Source organism: Neopelma chrysocephalum, unplaced genomic scaffold (genome assembly GCF_003984885.1).
Source record: "Neopelma chrysocephalum unplaced genomic scaffold, ASM398488v2 Primary Assembly neopelma1_22b, whole genome shotgun sequence".
NCBI classification, from domain to species: domain Eukaryota; kingdom Metazoa; phylum Chordata; class Aves; order Passeriformes; family Pipridae; genus Neopelma; species Neopelma chrysocephalum.
Genome location: NW_020897690.1, coordinates 5,344,102 through 5,363,588, shown reverse-complemented (window position 1 = coordinate 5,363,588; position 19,487 = coordinate 5,344,102). Strand labels below are relative to the sequence as shown.

Genomic DNA, 19,487 nt, shown 5'->3' with positions numbered 1-19,487 from the left:
GTTTCTCTTCCAGTGCTGGAACATCTGCAGAATGGGCCACATCCTCCTCACTTTATCTGAAGTACAGGTTGGAAGGCTTTAATTAAGAGAAAGGCCTAAGCACATTGAGAATGCATCTCATCTCCAGCACCTTGATTTGAGTTCCAATTTAATTCTCATTTAGATATAACACTTCTTGAATAATTGTTTGATTTCTGATCAGAAGTTTTAACTTTGCTGTGTGGTTTTATCATTTAGAAAATAAAGTCATCGAGTAACAGCTTTGTGGTGAAAGGAAAAGAAACAAGCACTTCCTAACTAGTTGTTTTTTTTTTTATTTAGTATGCTAATTTTTGTAGTAGTCAAGGAGATGCTTTTTGGGGTGAGTTTTTTTGAGTTTAAGCCTATTAAATTCATTGAGTTTAATGTTTATTTCATGCTAAAATCAGATATCTATTCTTTTGGGAACTGATACTGTAAAATAAACCTATTTTCCCTATCACTACGGAAACTGCATTGAGTATTCAACCTGAAAGAGCTAGATAGAATTATGTTTACTCTGTTATGTACAAAGGGCCTTTATTTTATAACCAGCCACAAGTACACTATAACTGTAGGTAAAGAATCCCTCCTGGCACAGCTCAGGCAGTGTAAGGGGATGTGCTTTCACTTTTTCGGTTCACCGATTGAAAGAATGGAGATACTTTTTTTTTTAGGATACTAGAAAAAAGAATCAAGCAACTGACCATGCCTTGACTTTTCAAGTGCTGTTTTGCAGTACAACTTGGTTTGGAGCATCTGGATGATTGATTGTTCTTTTGCAGTGATTTTCCTTCTATTGGTTTTGGTAATATAAATATTATATATATGACAGCAAAAATGTGTCATTTTTTTGGTGCAAGTAATAAAGCAAAACAAATCTTTTTAAAGTTTGCATTTTGGTTAAGAAGACATGCCAAGCAGAATTACATCCAACCATGCACTGTCATGTTTTAGGCTGATAAATCATACAGCTTTGCTGTCATCGTCTTGGAGCTGGTATCTGTCAACACCAACATTGTGACTTATGCAGGGATCAGACAGCACATCTGCTATGTAGTTTTTCCAGTGATTTAACTCAAACAAAAATGTCTCAGGGTTCAGTCTTTCTAGTTTCCCTGTGACTGCCAAAACCATGTTTTCAAAGTGAGGGATGCAAACATCTCTCCACCAAGAGCTTGGAGTGACAACTCATTTCATAGCTGAGTATCACAGCTGAGTATCTGCTGGATAGTGTTTTGTTGCTACTGCTCTTGATGCCTTACGGCAGGTTACAGACTTTCATCTGTTTCCCAAGAGGAACAAGAGCACGAGGCATAGCAACCCCTCTCCTCCTGCACTACCAGCTTTACCATACATGAAATATAATGAAATACACTTGAAGATGGATTTAACAAGCACTGCTTTTACAAAGCCTGGAGCATTAGCTCTGATCAAGAGTTCAGATATCCCCTTCATTTGGGAAAGCCCTGAACCTGGTTCGATCATCTAAATATATTAATTTTGCCTCATCCATGATGACACAATTTTTAATGGGTTTTTTTTCCTTTGGGGTTGGCTTACCCGGCTGTAGCAGATATCCTCTTCTGCTTTTTTCAGAGTTGGAGGTGGTTCTCCTTCTCTCTCTACAACAAAGATGAAGTTGACTTGCTGCTCACTGTAGAGCAACTAAAATAGGAGGGAGAACCCAACTGCAATATGCAGCTTATGGAATCAGTGGCCTCTAAATGCAGGTTGTTCAGTAAACCATTACAGATGCTGTGGACCTTGGCTTGTGTCCCTCCTGTGTGTGGACAGCACCTAACACATTGCACACTGGGTGGCTCCACAACTTACAAATTATATCTGTGGGGAAAGGACTTTAAGTTATTTGTGTTGATCATGGAGTTGTTTACCCAAAACAAGTTGCCTCCCAGTACAGCCACTACTGATTTCTGACTGGGTTCCTCCATCTTCCCAAGGGACACTAGTTAGGCCAAAGTGACGTGAGCATCTGCTAAAATTGACTTCCCTCCTCTGCTCTGAGAGGTTCATAGCTGATGGGTTTTCTGCTCGGGATGCTCAGGTTGGTGCCTCGAGGGAGTGCAGAATCCTTTCACTCCTACAGGAACTTCCTGCTCCAGGAAGGACCTGCAGTTGTCCTCTGAAGCACAGTTTCTCCATCTCTGCTTTCCCTAATTCTCATCTGCTGCTGTGTGACACCAGTAGGCTTGCTAGGTCTATCTGTAATTTTTTTTTCTGAAAAAGTCTTGCTGTCTTGCTTCAAAGTCTCTTGAGTTTATGTGCCTTTAGTTTGCACTCCTGTATTCTATAGGGAGGTTGACAGACTTAATCTTCTTATATCTTCCTAATGGTGATTAATAAGGGAAAATAAGAGAAGTTTGGGAGTGTTTCTGAGACCCAAGATAGTAATTTTCATGAACAGATTGTAAAGCAACATTTTCAAATATGTCAGGATTTAAAAATTCTATTTGTCAAAAATCACACAAAGCTTTCTGACTGAACATGCACTTGAGTAGAGCCATATCCATCTTTTAAAAAGCATAGGCATACTACATTTCTCTTTTATTTCTTCATCAACTGTTAGTCAACTCTTTCCAGTAATATTTAATATTGCATCAGTCACTCCATATCCATCATTCAACAGTTGACTGCTTATGCAGTTTACTGTCTGCCTGGCTGTAGGCTTGTGTATATACATTTCTCTTGAGTACCAAAGTAAAACATTTTGAAAACATGAGTTATTTTTTCTTTAGTAGCAGTATAAATATTTAAAACTCAAGGTTTCACAGCGTATGTTTTCTTCAGCCTTTTCTATCTTGGGAATGAGATGCTTTAACTTCTGGCAATTTAAGTGCTAAAGCTGTTGATTTATCTCTGAGCCCCATCTAAAAACAGGTAGCTAATTGGCAGATTTGCTTCAAAAATAGATAAGTACTTTAAAGAGTTAAGTACATGAGTTGGTTAAAGATTTGAAGCTGGCTGCTCACTTACCTTTGCTCTCTAAGGAGAAATATTTGTGCACTATCTTCTGATCTCTTGGTTCACTAAGTCAACAGTGGAAGATGTCAATAGAAATAAAATGAAATATGAGGAGGAAAGGTGGAAACTTACAAGTCTGTTACGGTTTAAGATCTCTCTCTTATTTAGATGTCTTTTCTAGCCCTCCATCTTATGTGGTCTAGTCAGATTAAAACAGATGCAAAAAAAAAGAAAAAAAAAACAAACCAAAAAACCTGGATTTTCTGAGAGTATTTGCCCTCAATATTTTGCAAAACCACATATATACACTTGTACATATATACATATATATATAGCAAAGATACCAAAACTACCTGTGTTAATGATTCGCTATTCTTTAAGAATGTAATGTGTATAATTAAAAAGTTTGAAGAGTGTTTCTGTTTAAGAGCTATAAAAGAATAACTAATCTCAATAAATGTTTGTTTTACAGAGTGCTGAAACCAAGGTGGAGGAATCAGCTAAAGAGAGTCCGAAAACAGCCAGACTAACACAACAGTCTTCAGAGGATAATGAAGTATTTGGTGAGTTACTAGGACAAGTGGAAAATGTTATTTGATATGTTAGTACAAAGACAATTCCCACAAAGTCCTAGTGATCTATTTAATATTGGTGTACAGCATTTGAGTGCAGACCGTACAGTTCCACAGAGACCTGGAAAGATGGAGGAAAGGATCAAGAAGAAAACAAAGAGGGATTAAGGGTCTAAAACAAATCATCTCTGAGGAGAACAAAGATTGAATCTAAGTGTTCAACAAAATTAAAGATTAATGCAGTAAGAGGGAAAATAAACTTTTCTCTATCCATAATGTACAGGATAAACACTGAATTCTTAAAATTGCAGGAAGATGTGATCAAATATTATGAAAAGGAATCCTAAAAAGAATACTAAAGCATTGCGGTGCATAATCTGGAAAGGGTGGAAATTCATCATTGCAGGCCTTGAAAAACAGGTTAGACAAGTAACTGTCTAAATTGATGTAATCATCTTGTGCTAGAAGGATAGACCAGATGACCTTTGAGAATACTTGGAAGCCTAGATTTTAGATGATCTCCTCTTGATATTTTTCTGTGAATCCCCTCCCTGCTCTCCATATAGGTTTTGCTGGTAGTTTTATTATTTGATCTGAAAGCTGCATTTGACCTTTTCTTCTGCATTAAGATTTGGAAAAGAGCCAGGGAATCATAGACTTGTAGAATAGGCTGCGTTGGAGGGGACAAATCATTGTGTCCAACTCCTGACCTTGCGTAGGACACCCCAAGAATCCCACCATGTGCCTGAGAGCATTGTGCAAACACTTCTGAACCTCAGACAGGCTGTGACTACTTCCCTGGGGAGTCTGATCCAGAGCTCAACTACCCTCTGGGTGAAAAACCTTTTTCTGATAAGGAAAGGTTTATTATTCCAACTTTATGTTGATTTTTTACTAATAGAACTCCAATAAAAAGCAGTAGTCTAACATTAATGCATGAGAGGTTAGGGCAAGGCAGAAAGTTGGTGTAGTATTTAGCTCTGTTATATTCTGGAGTGGAAACTCAAGGTATGCAGAAGTCATATAAGTGTTACTAAGGCTAACTAGCATGAAAACTTTTGGATGACTGAAATATTTTTGAATACAGTATGGAATTTTTTTCTTTCCAGGTACAAAAGGAATGGAACAGGGATAATTAATCTATATATGGAAACAATGCTTGTGACCATTTAAACTATTTTTTTTCAAAATCATCTTTTCTCAGTGAGATAATATAGTGTTATTGGCACATGAGCCTGAATTCCTGGTATGAATGCTTCCAACACTGATTATATGGTGCCAGTGTCTGATGAATCCACAAATGGACTTTAGAAATAGCTTTCAACTTTATTAAGTCAGTGCTGAGGCTATTACCTCATTTCCTCTCCATTTTTTCCACCTGTTATTTGCAGCAGATCCAGTATTACTGGTTATAAAGTGTCTCGGTATGGTGTAATGTGCATCTCAAGCTGTGTCCTTTCTCAGTTCAGATCTCTAGTTTTCTTTCTGTGAGAAGGATGGAGACAGCAAACCAAGGAGTTCTCCATCTATTTCATTCTACCAGCAAAATCTCAGGCTTTTAAACCTTCTCTGTATTCTGATCATTAGCCCCATGTAGCAGTGAGTTAAACCAATAGTTGGTCTAGCCTGTGGTCCATGTGGGGACTGTGAGCTTAAAGATGGGAATTAAGAACCATGAAGTTCACTGTTGGTAGGCTTAAAATCAAAATCCAGTGATCTCTACCCTCACTACTAATTGAAGAAGGTCAACATGCAGTGTACTACATGGTCTTCAAAGCTAATGATTTACTAACAAATTGCTAAAAATTTCCACGTTCCAAATCTGTGAACTGAACCGGTTGTCTAAGATAAGCCGATGATCAACCTCTGATAACTCACAACAAAGAGGAAAATTTCTTTCCGGCTCCAAAACCAGTCAGACTATAGCATCGTATATCAACCCCTTTACCATTTTGCAAATGAAAGTCTGGCTTGTTTGTTGTTTTTAAGATTAGGTCAAAATGGGAGGAAAGGAGAGGAAGTATGGTGCAAATGGAGTCTGAAATTTTCTTTTACGAAACCACTGTAGTGAGAATCAGAATATTTTGGTCGATACAAGTTTCATGTGCCTTGAGAATGACACTGCTGTATATGCCTGCCTTTCCCTGCAGTTCTGGAAAATTTATTAAAATACTTTGTTCTGAGGATAAGCTTGAAACAATTTTCCCTAGGTGAGTTATTTGTTGTCCTGTGACTTAAATGATTACAGACCCTGCTCAGTTATTCTTCCTATGACTTGGTCTATTTCGAGCTATTCCTCATTTCTTTTTTCTTCCTTTTTCCCCAGTGATGATAATTATACTAAGCATCAAGTATGCACCAGTAGTTGGTTAATTTATAGCTTCAGCTTTGACTAGAATCCCTCTTCTGAAGAATTTTTAATAGCCTCCAGTCCCTTTGAGCGGGTGCAGCGCAGCCTTCCCTTTCCACATAGATAGCTATCTTACGACTTATTTATTTATTTTTCACAGAGATCTCTTTCCCCAGCTTTCTCTGGACAATGCCACCCCCTACAGAAAGGTTAGCACAGGCAGCGGAGAAGTCAGTTCCTGCCTGACGCAGCCACTGAGCCCCCTTCAGAAGTGGAGGCAGCACCCCTTGAGTGCTGCCTGCCTTTTCTGTCTTGGTGCGTAGGTGCGCAGCCAGCGCTGGGAGGAGTCGGGTCCCCCGACAGCACTGGCTGTTCCTCTTCGCTGATGCCGCCTGGTGGCAGCAGCTCCCAGACCCTGGCAGCTACCAGAGTGCCTGGACTACCAGGTCAAGGGTTCTTTAGCAAAGGAGACAGAAATCTCTTGATTTCCACTTGTCCCCGGCCTCTCCAAGGTTAGTATTGTCTTGGACCAGGTGACAATATGACTTTTCAGGATAAGGGAACTTCCTCTGCTGTGGACATCATGGAATAGATGCAATTCCTAAAGATTATTATGCAAAAAGTGTCTGATGAAGCTATGCTGTTTCAATACGGCAGTATTTTTTTGGAAATACTTCCTTTTGGAGTAAGTGTGGTTTCTGCAGTCCTTATCAGTTGGGTACAGTTTTGGAAGCAAACACATTATTATTGATTAAATGTCATGGCGGTAAAGAACCAAGTGTGGGGATCCCTTGCACGTCTCCTTGACCTGACAGCATTCTTTGTAGATACAAGCATGGTTTTATCCACTGTTGTGGAGGACCACTTGTGAGTGAACATAAATGTCTTAGTTTTCTTGTTCTTCTTCTCCGTATGGGTTTGATCTGGGACTTACCATTCTGGAGGGCTTTTTTAGCGTTTCTCTTTAATATTAATTTTATACTGGGGTATATAAGAAATGATCTTAGCAACAATGAAGCTACATTGTACCAGCTGCTTTATGAAACAAACAAACAAGTCAGGTGTGTCTTGTGTTTCAGAGAGCTAATTCTCAAAGGTGAAGTACATTTTATACAAGAGGATAGAATGGAGAAGTGGAGCAGAAGGGTAAGGGTATGGGAGAGAAAAGACATCACAGTGGTGGTATTTGTAACTATGAAATTCTGAATTGACAAGAGTTAGTTTTGTTTGTCCTTTCAAAGGATTTTCTTGTGGCACCCAACAGAGTTCTGTTGTCTCATATATACTGAATATGCATCTGTGATGGGGAACTAGAATGTCTTGCTTGCTACAAACTTCTGTTGAACTTGCACGTAGTCAACATGGTGTCTGTTGCAACCAGTATGTAGTCAGAAAAGGATCATGAATGACATCTCAGTCCAAGGGACAGAAGAAAATTGCTGGGTATGGTGCTATGCGTTTAAGGAAGTGGATCAGGAGGTGACTGCTAGCCTTACTTCCAGAGATTATTTTCAGAAGTTTATCAGATCCATTGCAATTCTACAATTGTAAGGCAGAAGCAGGGGGGAAAACTGCCAGTCATTCTGACCACTGGGAGGATTAGACCTTCCTTTCTTTGGTGCAACCCCATATTGCATTTACTTGGAAAATGACAAATTCAGATTTTTATTTATACTTCATACTTTTTTTTTGTAAGGTTGAGCATAAAATTACAAGTAAGGAAGACTTCTCCATGGGGGAACTGCAGTATGGTTACAGCATATTCTCCTTTCTGATGGCAATGAAAGTCAAAGTATACTAACTTTTCAGGATAGAATCATAGAATACTTTGAGTTGGAAGGGATCTTTGAAGGTCGTCTTGTCCCACCCCGCACCGAGGGCAGAGATGTCTTCAACTAGATCAGGTTGCTCAGAACCCTGTCCAACCTCACCTTGAACATTTTCAGGGATGGGGCATCCACCGCCTCTGTGGGCAACCTGTTCCAGTGTTTTGCCACCTTCATTGTAGAAAACGTCTTCCTCGGAAAGATACAGTAAGACTTGGTCTTCTTAAACAGCAAAGTTTCATTTCTATCTAGTAGATCACGTCTAAAATTATATCTGGATATGACCACGGTTCTTCTGGCTTAGTGCTTTCCAGGGATCCATGCTGTGAGGCTGGAGTTGTACTGTGAGATGTTGAGATTTTGTTACTGTTATTGTTTGGGTTTAGTGTGTGTGGGGGTGTGGGTTTTAATAAAAAAGGCAAAATTAACATTTTTTTTCCCCTGAAAGAAAAGATCATATTATAGAGCTTTTCCAGCACCATCTACCATTCTCTTGTTTCTAATTGCAGTACTGGGTACATCCTAAGGTATCTTTTTGTATGCAGAGCTAAGAGATGCAGCAAGAAAGTGTACATTCTGCACAGTTCCACAGTGACCCTGACTCACCCTGATTCATTGCTTATGATGATGCCTGCTACTGTGTCCTACGCAGAATGTCCTGTGGGTAGTATAAGCCCATGCAGGTTGCAAAAACTTCTGTCTCCGTGAAACTTTCATCTGTAGCAGTTTGACAGATGTAGTCACGCTCCGACTTCATCCAAACCTAGGAATTTTTGGATGCTGTGTAACTAATGCCAGTTTTGGGTTGGGGTTTTTTGGGGGTTTTTGTTCAGCTGAGGATTTAAGGATAGTTTATAAAGTTTCTCTTAAAAAATAACAGAATTTTTATTCTGGTTTTACAGAATATACTTACAAGGTGGGAATACATATGTTTGTGTGTTGCATCTGTATGGATGTCATTCTTTTCCTGTATCCATTTTTGCTTTTTGATTCTTGTTTAAAAAAGGGAGGGAGCAAAATGTGAAGGGAGGAGCTGGAAGGCACAATGCCTTTATCAGAAGGTGATGCAGTCGTGTCAGGAGCTGGCTAAAAGCTGAGGGTTATCGCAGTTCAGTGACCTTACTCGGAAGCTCTTTGTAAACACAATCAATTATGGAACACAAGCTATGACTTTAATGCAAAATAATGGCAAGCTTACACAAAAAAATCAATGTGGTGAGACAGCAAATGGTCCTAAAATAGGTGTTATTACCATGGTGCAGTTATTTCCTCTTGCCTGAGAGGCAAATGGGGGAGTTTAGTGTCCTGTAGGTTTTCATCATATGCTAAGTAATAATCTGGTTTTCCAGCTGTCCACATATTTCCACTTTCTTTTACCATCTCTTTCCTTTCCACAGTATCTTGACCTGTCTGCTTTCATCCAGTGACCACTGCTTTATCAAAATTACATCAGCAAACCTGGATTAGCTTTCTGTGATGGAGAGAATTTACCTTTTAATAAAAAAAAACAGAAACATGTTTGGTTTTTTTTTCTGTGCAGTTGTTAGAACTCAGGGTTAGCTCACAGCTTTCTCTTTTTGGTGTGGGTTTTTTGTGTCCACCTACAGATTTATTTTTTTTTTCAGGTAAGGGGCTGAAACTTGTGTATCTTATGTATTGTGAAGTGGGTTTTAAAAACTATGTGTAATTTACATATGGAAAAGCAAAGCTGAAGACTAGAGAACTTATGAAGTGGAAAGAGACCTGTAGGATTTCAGAGGCCACAGCTGGCCAGATGGTGGGATTTTTTGTTATTTTAAGGTTTGAAGCATTTTCTAGAGTTATAGATATTTGCAACTTCTGTGTTAATTCTGTGGCTGGTTTGATTATGGCTCATTTTAATGGATTTTCTTTATTTAACAGTAGCATTCAAACATTTTTTTTCTGGCAGCCATCTGGTGCTTTAAACACTAACAGTAGCTCTTGGATATCTAGCTAGTTAACATGCCATTATAAGTAATGTAGTGTTCTCCAGTAGCATCTAAACTTTTGAGGTTACTTTTAGCATGGCACTGATGTTTGCTGCAAAATTAGTGTATAAGCACTTAAGGGCACTTTAACAACTCTGATTTGGTATGATTTTTCTTTTTTTCTTTTGTGTACCACATGCAAGCAATATGCATAACAGAGGTTTGAGTTTTTCTTATATCATAGGGACTGGATTTGCTAGGATCATTAGCACAGACGTGGAGCTGAGCCAGAGATGCCTGTTGCATTTTTAGCAGTGGTGGACTGTTCTCACTGTAATTAATCAGCACAATAACACTAAATAACTTATTCATTATTTTAATGCTTGCTATACAGTGTACAGAATCTGGTGATTTTTTCCCCCCCTTGTTTATTCAGTAAGAGTCTGTGTGAGAGATGGGGGGGAAGCACAATAGGCATTTACCATCCTATTGTTATCCAGAACACACTTTGTAGCCGATTGTAAAAGTGAGAATGGCTAAGGGTGGTCTAATGTCACTTGTTGCTGGGTGGTGATGGGAGGCCTTTGGCTAATTAGCTAGCCAGGAAAACAAGTTCCTGCTTTTCCAGTGTATTTTGTCATCTTTATCCTGTTAGCACGCTGCAGCCCAAGGGAGTATTCTGTTTTCACAGAAGTCCTTAGTGTTCTCTGTCACTGATCCTTATGTACCATCCAGTAGGGTTAAGGCAGTGTTTTATCTGTAAATGAATTAAAAGTGATTCTTAAAGATCTTTATTTTGGGGAAAGGAGCTGAAGTGTTGCTGTTGTCCCATTTCCAATTTTGTGAGGCTGAATGAACACTCAGTTCTGGTAGTGAAACAAGAGCCAACCGCTCTTCCGTCATGTTAGCTGAAACAGATGTTGTCATTAAAGTTGAATTACAACATGGCTCACTTTTTAATACAATGGCTAAAAGAGAACCAGAACAAGTTTTCGTACCACATATTAGGAGAATATGAAAACACCATCTAAGATTGATAATGCTTTTATGTCTTAAAAAAAAAATAATATGAAAGTCATCTACTTTGACTTCTTGCATAATACAAACTATGGAATTTCATTACATAATTCCTGGATAAAATCCATAATACCTGATTTGAACCAGAATATTGTAAAAATTGTATAAAAACAATGGATTCTCCCCAGGCTTTTAGTGGTCAGTTATCCTGATTAAAAAGAGGCACTTTGCTGATGGTCTAGACCCCATAATTACCTCTGATTGTCAGTCCAGGCCACATTAGGCTGCCCACAGCACAGATCAAGAGAGAGATATCGAAACCCAGATTTTTTCTTATCTGAATGTAGAAGATGGAAACTAGGGGAAAAAGGGGATAGAGATGTAAACATCTTGCCCTCATAAATACAGTACGTCAGTGCAAAGTTGGTACTTCGCATCCAGCGTGCTGTCAGTCGGGTGAAATTCCAATCCTTGTCAGGATCTTAGATAGGCCTAAGAAATTCTGGCTTGGATTTCTTAGTGATACTTCCCACTCATGCCCCCATTTAAGTCTTGTTTGCTGGCAATACTGTAATTAGATCTATTGACTTCGGCAAAACTATAAAGATAGTGAGTTGAGCTTAAAAATCCAAAGAACATCAACTTGTCCTTTCAATATTAAAGGGGTGGACTGGAGTGTGGAAAAAGCTGTGGATTTTCTTACATTCGGGTTGATGCCCGAAGATTATGGAAGGGCAGCAAGAGAGCCATTGTAGCTGCATCCTATCATCCAGCAGCAGTTCTTTTGTGAAAATATCAAACCTGGTGTGTGATGGGTGTAGCTCTGGAAGGAAGAGGCAAGCAACAATGAGCCCCCTGTGAAGGATTATGAAAGTAGAGAATGACAGCATGTTATAAACACCCCACACAAGCTGTTTTGGTGGTGACCCTGACAAAGTATTTTTCTCTCTCTGCTGATTTAATCTAAATTGTGCTTCAGCCTCATGTATGGCATTTGCAACTGTGTGCACAAGACTTAAAATGAATCTGATGGTGGTGGAGAGTGAAAGCAAGAAGGAATGCAGAGCATTTGCATGAGTGAATGAAAATTTGCAGGACTTGGCATCTGCCAGGTTCCCCTTGGCACTCCCATCTCTGTACCCTGGAGCTCTGTGAAACTCCAGGGCTCCAGTACCATGTCAGGCAGGAAATCCAACCCATACTTGAAACTATGGCTTTCTGTTACACATTTGTTCAAGAAGGCTGACTGTGGTTTGGCTTAACTCCTTCAAATACATAGCTTGGCAGCACTTGTGCAATAGTTCAGTTTTATGGGAATAACAGTGTCCCTTTAAGTGCTGACAAGGAGGAACAGAGCAGAAATTCACATCTGAGATAATCTATTTTTGATGAGGAAAATAGAAGTGAAAAGGACTAGTATTTACTGGTGTGCACACACTGGTACTTGTACAGAAACATCCTGGTGGCGACAAGACTGCAGTCGCTCACAAGCCTTGCGAGGAGCAGAGAACAGCCATGATAATGCTGCTCTTTATTTTCAGTGCTGTTCAGAGCAGGCTCCCTCTCCAGAGCCTTCCCTATGCTTCTCTTCCCTGTTGCCAATGAAAAGCTTGGCCTTCTCTAGGCCTTTTAATATTCCCACTAATTTAGAAGGGACTATTTGTACAGTGGCTGTAATGTGTCTCCATCAAAACAGCAACTTTAAATTAGTCTGAGTGATTTTCAGTAGGTGTCATCTATTGTGATTTTTTGGTTTTTTTTTTGATTTTTTTTTCTTTTTTGTCCTCTTTGCTGTAGCATCTTAAAATTTCTGCTGTGCATCATATTAATCTGCTGCAGAACGACTGCAGTAGAAATCAGCATTTTAAACACTAAACTCTGTTGTCTAAATAAACACATGTATGGACTGTGCAAAAATAACTCTAAATCTGTTTATCACAAGTGACTTCAATAGAAGCTGTCTACAGATAGAAGAAAATCAGAAGAGTTCTCATTTCTGTTCTAAAAGATTTGTAATAGGATTTTCTTTTAACCTTTGCTTGTGGAAAAGTGATTGAATGGGCTCTTGAAACAAGAGTGATAGGTTTTGGATACCTAACTAAGACAGCATGTGATGTTACAATAAATAGACTTTGTTTCACTGGACTCATTGGAAACAAAATGAAAATATTGATGCTTCAAAAATAAATACTTGACATTTGACAAACTCTTACTTCCTTGAAATAAATGTGCTTCCCTGAATGTTTATCAGGAGGTAGTGACTCTATTTGCCTTGACAGGACCTCCTGCTTTTTCAGCACAGCAACTCTGCTTATTTCAACAGAGCTATACTATGGTTCCTACCAAGGAAGATGCTGACTTAGGTCTATGGTACTTGAAGTCCTCAGCTCAGCTAGCAGACTTGAGGTAGCTTCAAGCAGAGAGATATTTCCATTTTCTTGTCTGCAGACATCTTGCAACCCAAAGCCAAGCGGGAGAAGCAGATAATGTTACACATGGGCCAAGTTTTAATTGCAGTTTTGACATTGATTGCCATGAGTGGACTGAATTCTTTGCAAAACCTTTTTGTGCAGGATTAATTGTAGACATGATATATTTTTGCCACCTTCTGCTTCACCTGTTCATCAGGTCTAAAATTATCCAGTATTTCATTTTTTGTAAGGCAAGGCTATGTCATGAGTAGGCATTAGTGTTATTCTGTTACCTTTTACTTACTTTCAGGCCATCCTTTGTTTTGTCATGTTTAATCTTGTGTATAAACTGTCCATCCTTAAGATGACCACAAGACCCTCTTGTTTGATCTCCAGATTTTATTGCTGTAGTATCATGTTCCTTCTCCATTTGTTCAACACAGGAAATCTACTACAAAATAGGTAATAGATGTGGGGATATCAGTTATGCAGTGAGCCTTATTTCAGTCTGAATGCCCTGGTCAGTATTAAATATAAATTCTGAAAGTTTAATATTTTTATTTATTTGCCAAAATTTCATGAAATAATTTTACTACTCTGTTTCAAAATACATAATGCTGATATGAAGATCTGAAAGCCAATTTGTTTCAAGATTCATGCTGAAATAAAACCCTAAACCACAAACTGTTAAGACCTTTGAAAAATGAAAGCTTCCCTCCTCTTTTTCCCCCAAATTACTCTGCCCTTGATGTGAGGGATCAATGGCTGGCCAACATCATCATGAGCTACACAGCCTACAAAGGGATAGTGATAAATGAAAATAAACACAGGAACTTCTATAGATTTCAGCAGAATTAGGAATATGCTTTAACACTTTGAAATGCTATCCAGCTTTTTACCTAGATATTTTGGTGGATCTGGGCTTATAGTGAGAATCAGAAAATTGGACAAAATAACTGTTTGTCCCTTTTCCCTCTGTGATAAATCCCCCCTGGGCTCCAGCAGAGAGGTGTGACCTCTGTTTCCATATGCCAGCAATAATAAATCTGGCATCTATTTAGTATTCAGGATGTGGATTGGAGTGATCAGTGGGATTGAACCTAATTAAGGAATTTTCTAAAAGTAAGAAGCTGAGGAGGTGAGACTTAAATGCATGCATGCTTGGATTTTTTATTTTTTGCTTTTCAGGTGCTCTAATTATTTTCGTGGTGCATATGATTTTTTTTCCTCTGTTACTAAAGTACCATAAGCCAAATGCAGACTCAATTCCAGCATTCTTTCAGTCACTATTCATACTGCAGAAGCTCCTGGCTCACTAAGCCTATTGAACTATAAAGATGATGGGAAGACTATAAGAAGGTTTCTCTGCACTGTTACAGCTGATTTCCATTAATGAGAGTAGGTGCTTTCTCTGCCGGTCAGGCTGCTTTAGCACCAAGCAGTATTTTGCTCTTTAACTGTAGGGCAAGAATCAAATTGCTCCAGTTTTGGAGATGAACTGCAGTTTCATGATAAAACCTGTTCTACTCGGGTAAACTCAGTAGCAGAACCATAACAGCACAATTATTCTGTGTGGATGTGTGCTTCATTAGCACCCTCTCTGTATACCATTTCCACCCTGGACAGAATTACAGCTGCAATGTCATACCTGCACCAATACAATTCTGCTAGTGACTGCTCCATAATGGCAAACATTGAAATGATTTCTCTCTTCAGCCCAACAATCTTTCTATATTGGCTTGTAATTTTTTTTTCAATTCTAAATAATTATAAGGGGTGACAAGTGTCTTTCTAGTTTCTGAGTTACACTTTTGCCACCCTTTTTTTTTTTGTTTAACATATGTGCTGATTACAAGTGTCTTTTGCAGTGAAAATATGAGGCCTTTTCTACTGTTCTTTCTTAGTTCTTGTGTAAAAGGACCCTTTTCAGTTCTGCCTAGAGTTAAGGTACCTATTACTGGATTTCTGAGTCTGAAATATTCTTGTAAATTATTTTCAAGATTCCAATTAAAAAAAAAACAACAACATGTGGAGCTGTCCCCCCAAGAACACAGAAGTGAATGTTTTGAAATCAGCATGTTACTCAAAATCACACACTGCTTTGGCTAGTCATTGTGACACTCAACCACTACTGACATATACAAATATCTGACTTTTCTAGTAAACTCCCTGTGTTTTTTCAGGGTATCATAATCGTGTTCTTTATCAGAAATGAATTGTGGGAAAAGGCTAAATATAAGCAAGTTGGACCCAGGGAGCTGTTTAGAATTAGAGCATTTTCTCTTCCACCTGTATTAGTCTGCTCATGTTGACATAGTTGTGACACAACACTGCAACATAAAGGCTTGTATTTTTAAAGGCCAGATTCATAATTCAAATATTCTGATTTAAATAAAAATACAACCCTTCTAATATAGCAGATTTGTTTTCACTGAGGACATACATAAATATTTGATCCTTCTGGTAGTTTTATTTGAGTATTTTATTTGTTATTTTAATTAGAGAATAAAAGGGGTTTGGATGTCCTCAGAACATTTGAAAGTTGTAATTTTTTCTGATTTATAATGTTAAAAGAAAAAAAAAAGAGCCAAATAGTGACACTTAAATCTGAGTGAAATATTCTAGCATTTCTTCTTTGTAGAACTTTTAATGAGATCCCATCTTTCTAAAAATTGCAGTTTATTTGCATTAAGTGTAGGTTTTTAGAACACTTCAAATCTCCTTAAAATGTTGAGGTTACAATAATGCATTTGTTTTAAAGATATTATTTTTACACAAAATAAGGACTCATGCTAGTAAGCTGTGTTTTCCACAGAGGGGAAAACAAAATTACAACTTGGATTAGGGGGAGGAATTTGATAAAGCATATTTATGTCCTTTCATGCACTGTACATTCATCTATTTAATTTCTAGGCTGGTTTGTGTGTAATGTGCACACAGTGGAGATGCATATGCAGTTTCCTTGTCTCTCTGAAGCATAAGTCGGAAAGTGTATAATTTTCTGTAGATTTTTGGCACATAGTACCAGTTGGAGTTCCTGCCTATATGCTGCTTTTGCTAAAGTGGCATGAATCAGAGGTGATTTGTTTTGTTGTTTGTTTGGGGTTTTTTTAATTAATATATCTATGGGCAAGAGGGTGAGCATTTCATTTTTGAGATTACTGGTAAAAACCATAATGTTTTCAACAAAACAATTCAAGAATCATTGAACTGCATCACAAGTATATCTTAGTGACTTGAATGGAATATTGCAAAACAAATTTTAAGAGGTAAGAGATAAATCTCATACAGGAGAAGGTAGGACAGGGCAGCATGGAGTAGTCTTGTTCTTTGGTAATTATATTATTTTGGTGTGCAGCTTTTTAGCCTAGTGTTTGGATTTTGAGTGTAGGGGGTTTCCTTGTGGGTTTTTTGGAGTGTTTTTTTGTTTGTTTGTTTGCTTTATTTGCTTGTGTTCGTTTGTGGGTTTTTTCCCCCTCCTGTGTTAGTATCTGCTTGTGCTAAGAATCTTGGATCAAATGTACTTACAGGTTTCTGCCTGTTGCTTTGGGGAGATACAGATGGATCTGGGATTAGAAACACATCTGTTTCTGTTTTGTCATTCTTAAAACTGCTTCACCATTTAGTACACAAGCTCTCAAGCTTGAAATCCTTAAGTAAAGGATTGCTTGTATACACCTTGTGTATTGCTTATATACACCTTTTAAATTAGCCCAGTGGTCAGCAAGTTCAACTGTTGTCCGAAAATGCAGAAATTCCAGGTCTATGAAAACCCTACACTTAAAATGTCCTGCCAGCAGTTCTACCTCGGTCTTTATATGTGATAGCCGACATATCTCAGATGATCTCAACTCTCAGGGGAACATAAGAATAGAGGCATTCTCTGCGTGCATGAGTGCTTGGAATAACACTGTGCTTAGTGATCAAATGAACAATCCCTTTGAGCTTTCGAGATAGTACCCCCTCTCACAGGGCATCGGAAAGCATTTCTTTAACAATTATGCCACAACAAAGCACAATGGGATCACTGGTTGTAATGATTTCTTTCGGAGGAGGAAAGTCAGAGTTTATATGTTACCTTGTTGTTACTATCTCAAATTAAACCGCTTCGGCAGTTCAGAAATGCAACCTGATCTGTTGCCAGACCCCTCGTATTAGTGGAATAAGATTCTGCATAAATAAGTGTTAGAAATTTTTTGTGTTACAGACTTTTGCAAAGATGTCACCTGCCTGTTACTCCTCCCCCTCCTCCCTCCAATCCCTTGTTCCTGCTTTTCATTAAGCAGTTTAAAAATCCTCCTGGTGTAAACAGAACCTGTACCACTGACTATGCTTTTCTTATGCTCTGGGTCATTTCTCCAACCCCATGTTCTTCCTGTTTACTGTGACTGATTCCCAATGTGTGACTATGATATTTTACTGCTGTTGTCTGCTTTTGCTCACCACCAGTCTTTTTTCCCTGTGCTTTCCTCCCCACATTTTCTTCACACCTACTGATCTGTTTCTTTCTGCCAGATCTTCTTTAGCTGCATTTGCATCCTTCCATCAGGCTGGTTCCTTCCTTTTCTTCATTAGTTGCTCCTCCTCTTCAAGGTCTTCCTTTACTGCCAGGGGTCAAATCTACCTCTGCTGCTTTCTAGCAACTACTCTGCTGACAAACACACAAAGTTCTCCTGGTGAGCCTTTGACGATTAACCTGCTACACAGTATTAGACATTCTCTCTCTCTTCTTGCATCCCTGAAAATCAGAAAAATAAAAAGGAAAAAAAAATCCATATGTTAAGGGTCAATTTAAAGTTATTTAGATAATTTTTTGTTTGTTTTTAAATACAGCATGTGGAACACTGAACACTGCAAGCCTTATGCCAGTGAATATTCCAGCCTTGCATAGATGAATACTGGTGAGATGACCTGGGTTAATAGCACTGCTCAGGGCTGTTGTGGCCATTCTGCTGTAAACAAATTTTAGTCAAAGACTGAAACATATTCCGCAACAGGATGCTCTTGAAAAATAAAGTTTCTCTGAAAAGTTTTCTAAAAAATTATACTCTTTTCTGATAAAACTCTTAGTAGTCAGTCTTTGGCCAGATTTTGGGCCCAAGATACACAGACTCAGAATCAATAAAAGTGTGCTATCTTTGCAAATAGCAAAATAAAATATAAATGTTACTCTAGGTTACTAGTGTTACAAGTTGGTCACAGTTTCCAGAACTTAAAATACTTTCATCATTGAAAGGTTAATTTGTTTTACAAATAAAAGAAATCTCAATCTCAGTTGAAATTGGATCTGACTTACTGTCCCTAATCTCCTTACTAGACTGAGGAAGTTTATTTGTAGTTGTTTAGATAACAAATTTTAAGTAAAATTATGTCAATGGGAAAAAAAAATTATACTTCCGCTATTAAAATACCAATGAAGTATTTGCATCCTCAAGTACCTTTCATAAACCACAAATCCCTTGTTAATTGCAGTGCACAGATTTCACCTTACTATGATGGAGCCTTTGCAGCCACTATTATTAAAATTATCTAAATTTTTTTTGTTTTATGGCTATTAACAGAACTTTTATGAAATGGCTGTAGCAAACACATGGCATCCCTGAAAAGCTGAAGCTTTAGGAAGGCAGTGCTGACTTGCTGTCAGTCTCCTAAGCATGTAAGTGACCACTTAACCAATGTACAATGATTGAATGTACATATTTGAAAGGCAAAGGAATTAGTTAGCCTAAGAACTTAATAATGTTAAGTAGAATCAGTTCAATTCAGTTTTGGAATTCTTTTCTTTGAATCTGAAAACTAGTAGCAAACCCAAGGTTTTCGTATGTTGTGTATGTGTGTATACAAACATGTATTGGTATGACACACAGTTAGACAGCAGTAGAATAAATGCAAACATATGTTTTTTTAATGTTCATATTACCTAATCTTTTCCTTCTGGATGATGAAGAATAAAAGTAGAAGATTGTAAATTTCATTCATTTAAAATTAAGATCAGGTGTTTTCATTTTTTACTAGTGCAGTGCCCATGCCCTATTAAAATCTTGGGGAAAAAAAGGTATCATCTTTAGCAAAATTTCTAGTTCTCAGCTACTGAAATAGGCCTCAACTTAATATTTAAATTCCTATGTTAGAATTTTACTGATTTGTTGGGGGGAGGGTTCCCTTTTCTCCCTGCTAATTAGATTAATGCTGCCAGCATACCATCTTCAGACCAAGAAACATGTTTTTACTTTTATATTTGTACTATTTATCTATACTTCAAGTTTGTCTGTACTTTTTAAGAAAGGGTATAAATTTCAGTCTTAGCCCTAGACTTCAGATATGACCTATTATTGTGTCTAACATCTGTCCTCACTAGCTCT

General features: G+C 38.0%; 1 protein-coding gene across 1 annotated transcript in view; it reads left to right on the top strand.

The window, feature by feature from the left end:
* The window catches only part of MBP (myelin basic protein), an 87,503-nt gene that overhangs the window by 29,138 nt on the left and 38,878 nt on the right, over nt 1–19,487 (top strand). The window contains exon 2 of the mRNA XM_027678637.1: nt 3,473–3,563. Coding sequence (XP_027534438.1) covers nt 3,473–3,563 — 91 coding nt within the window. The remainder of the gene's footprint in view (nt 1–3,472; nt 3,564–19,487) is intronic.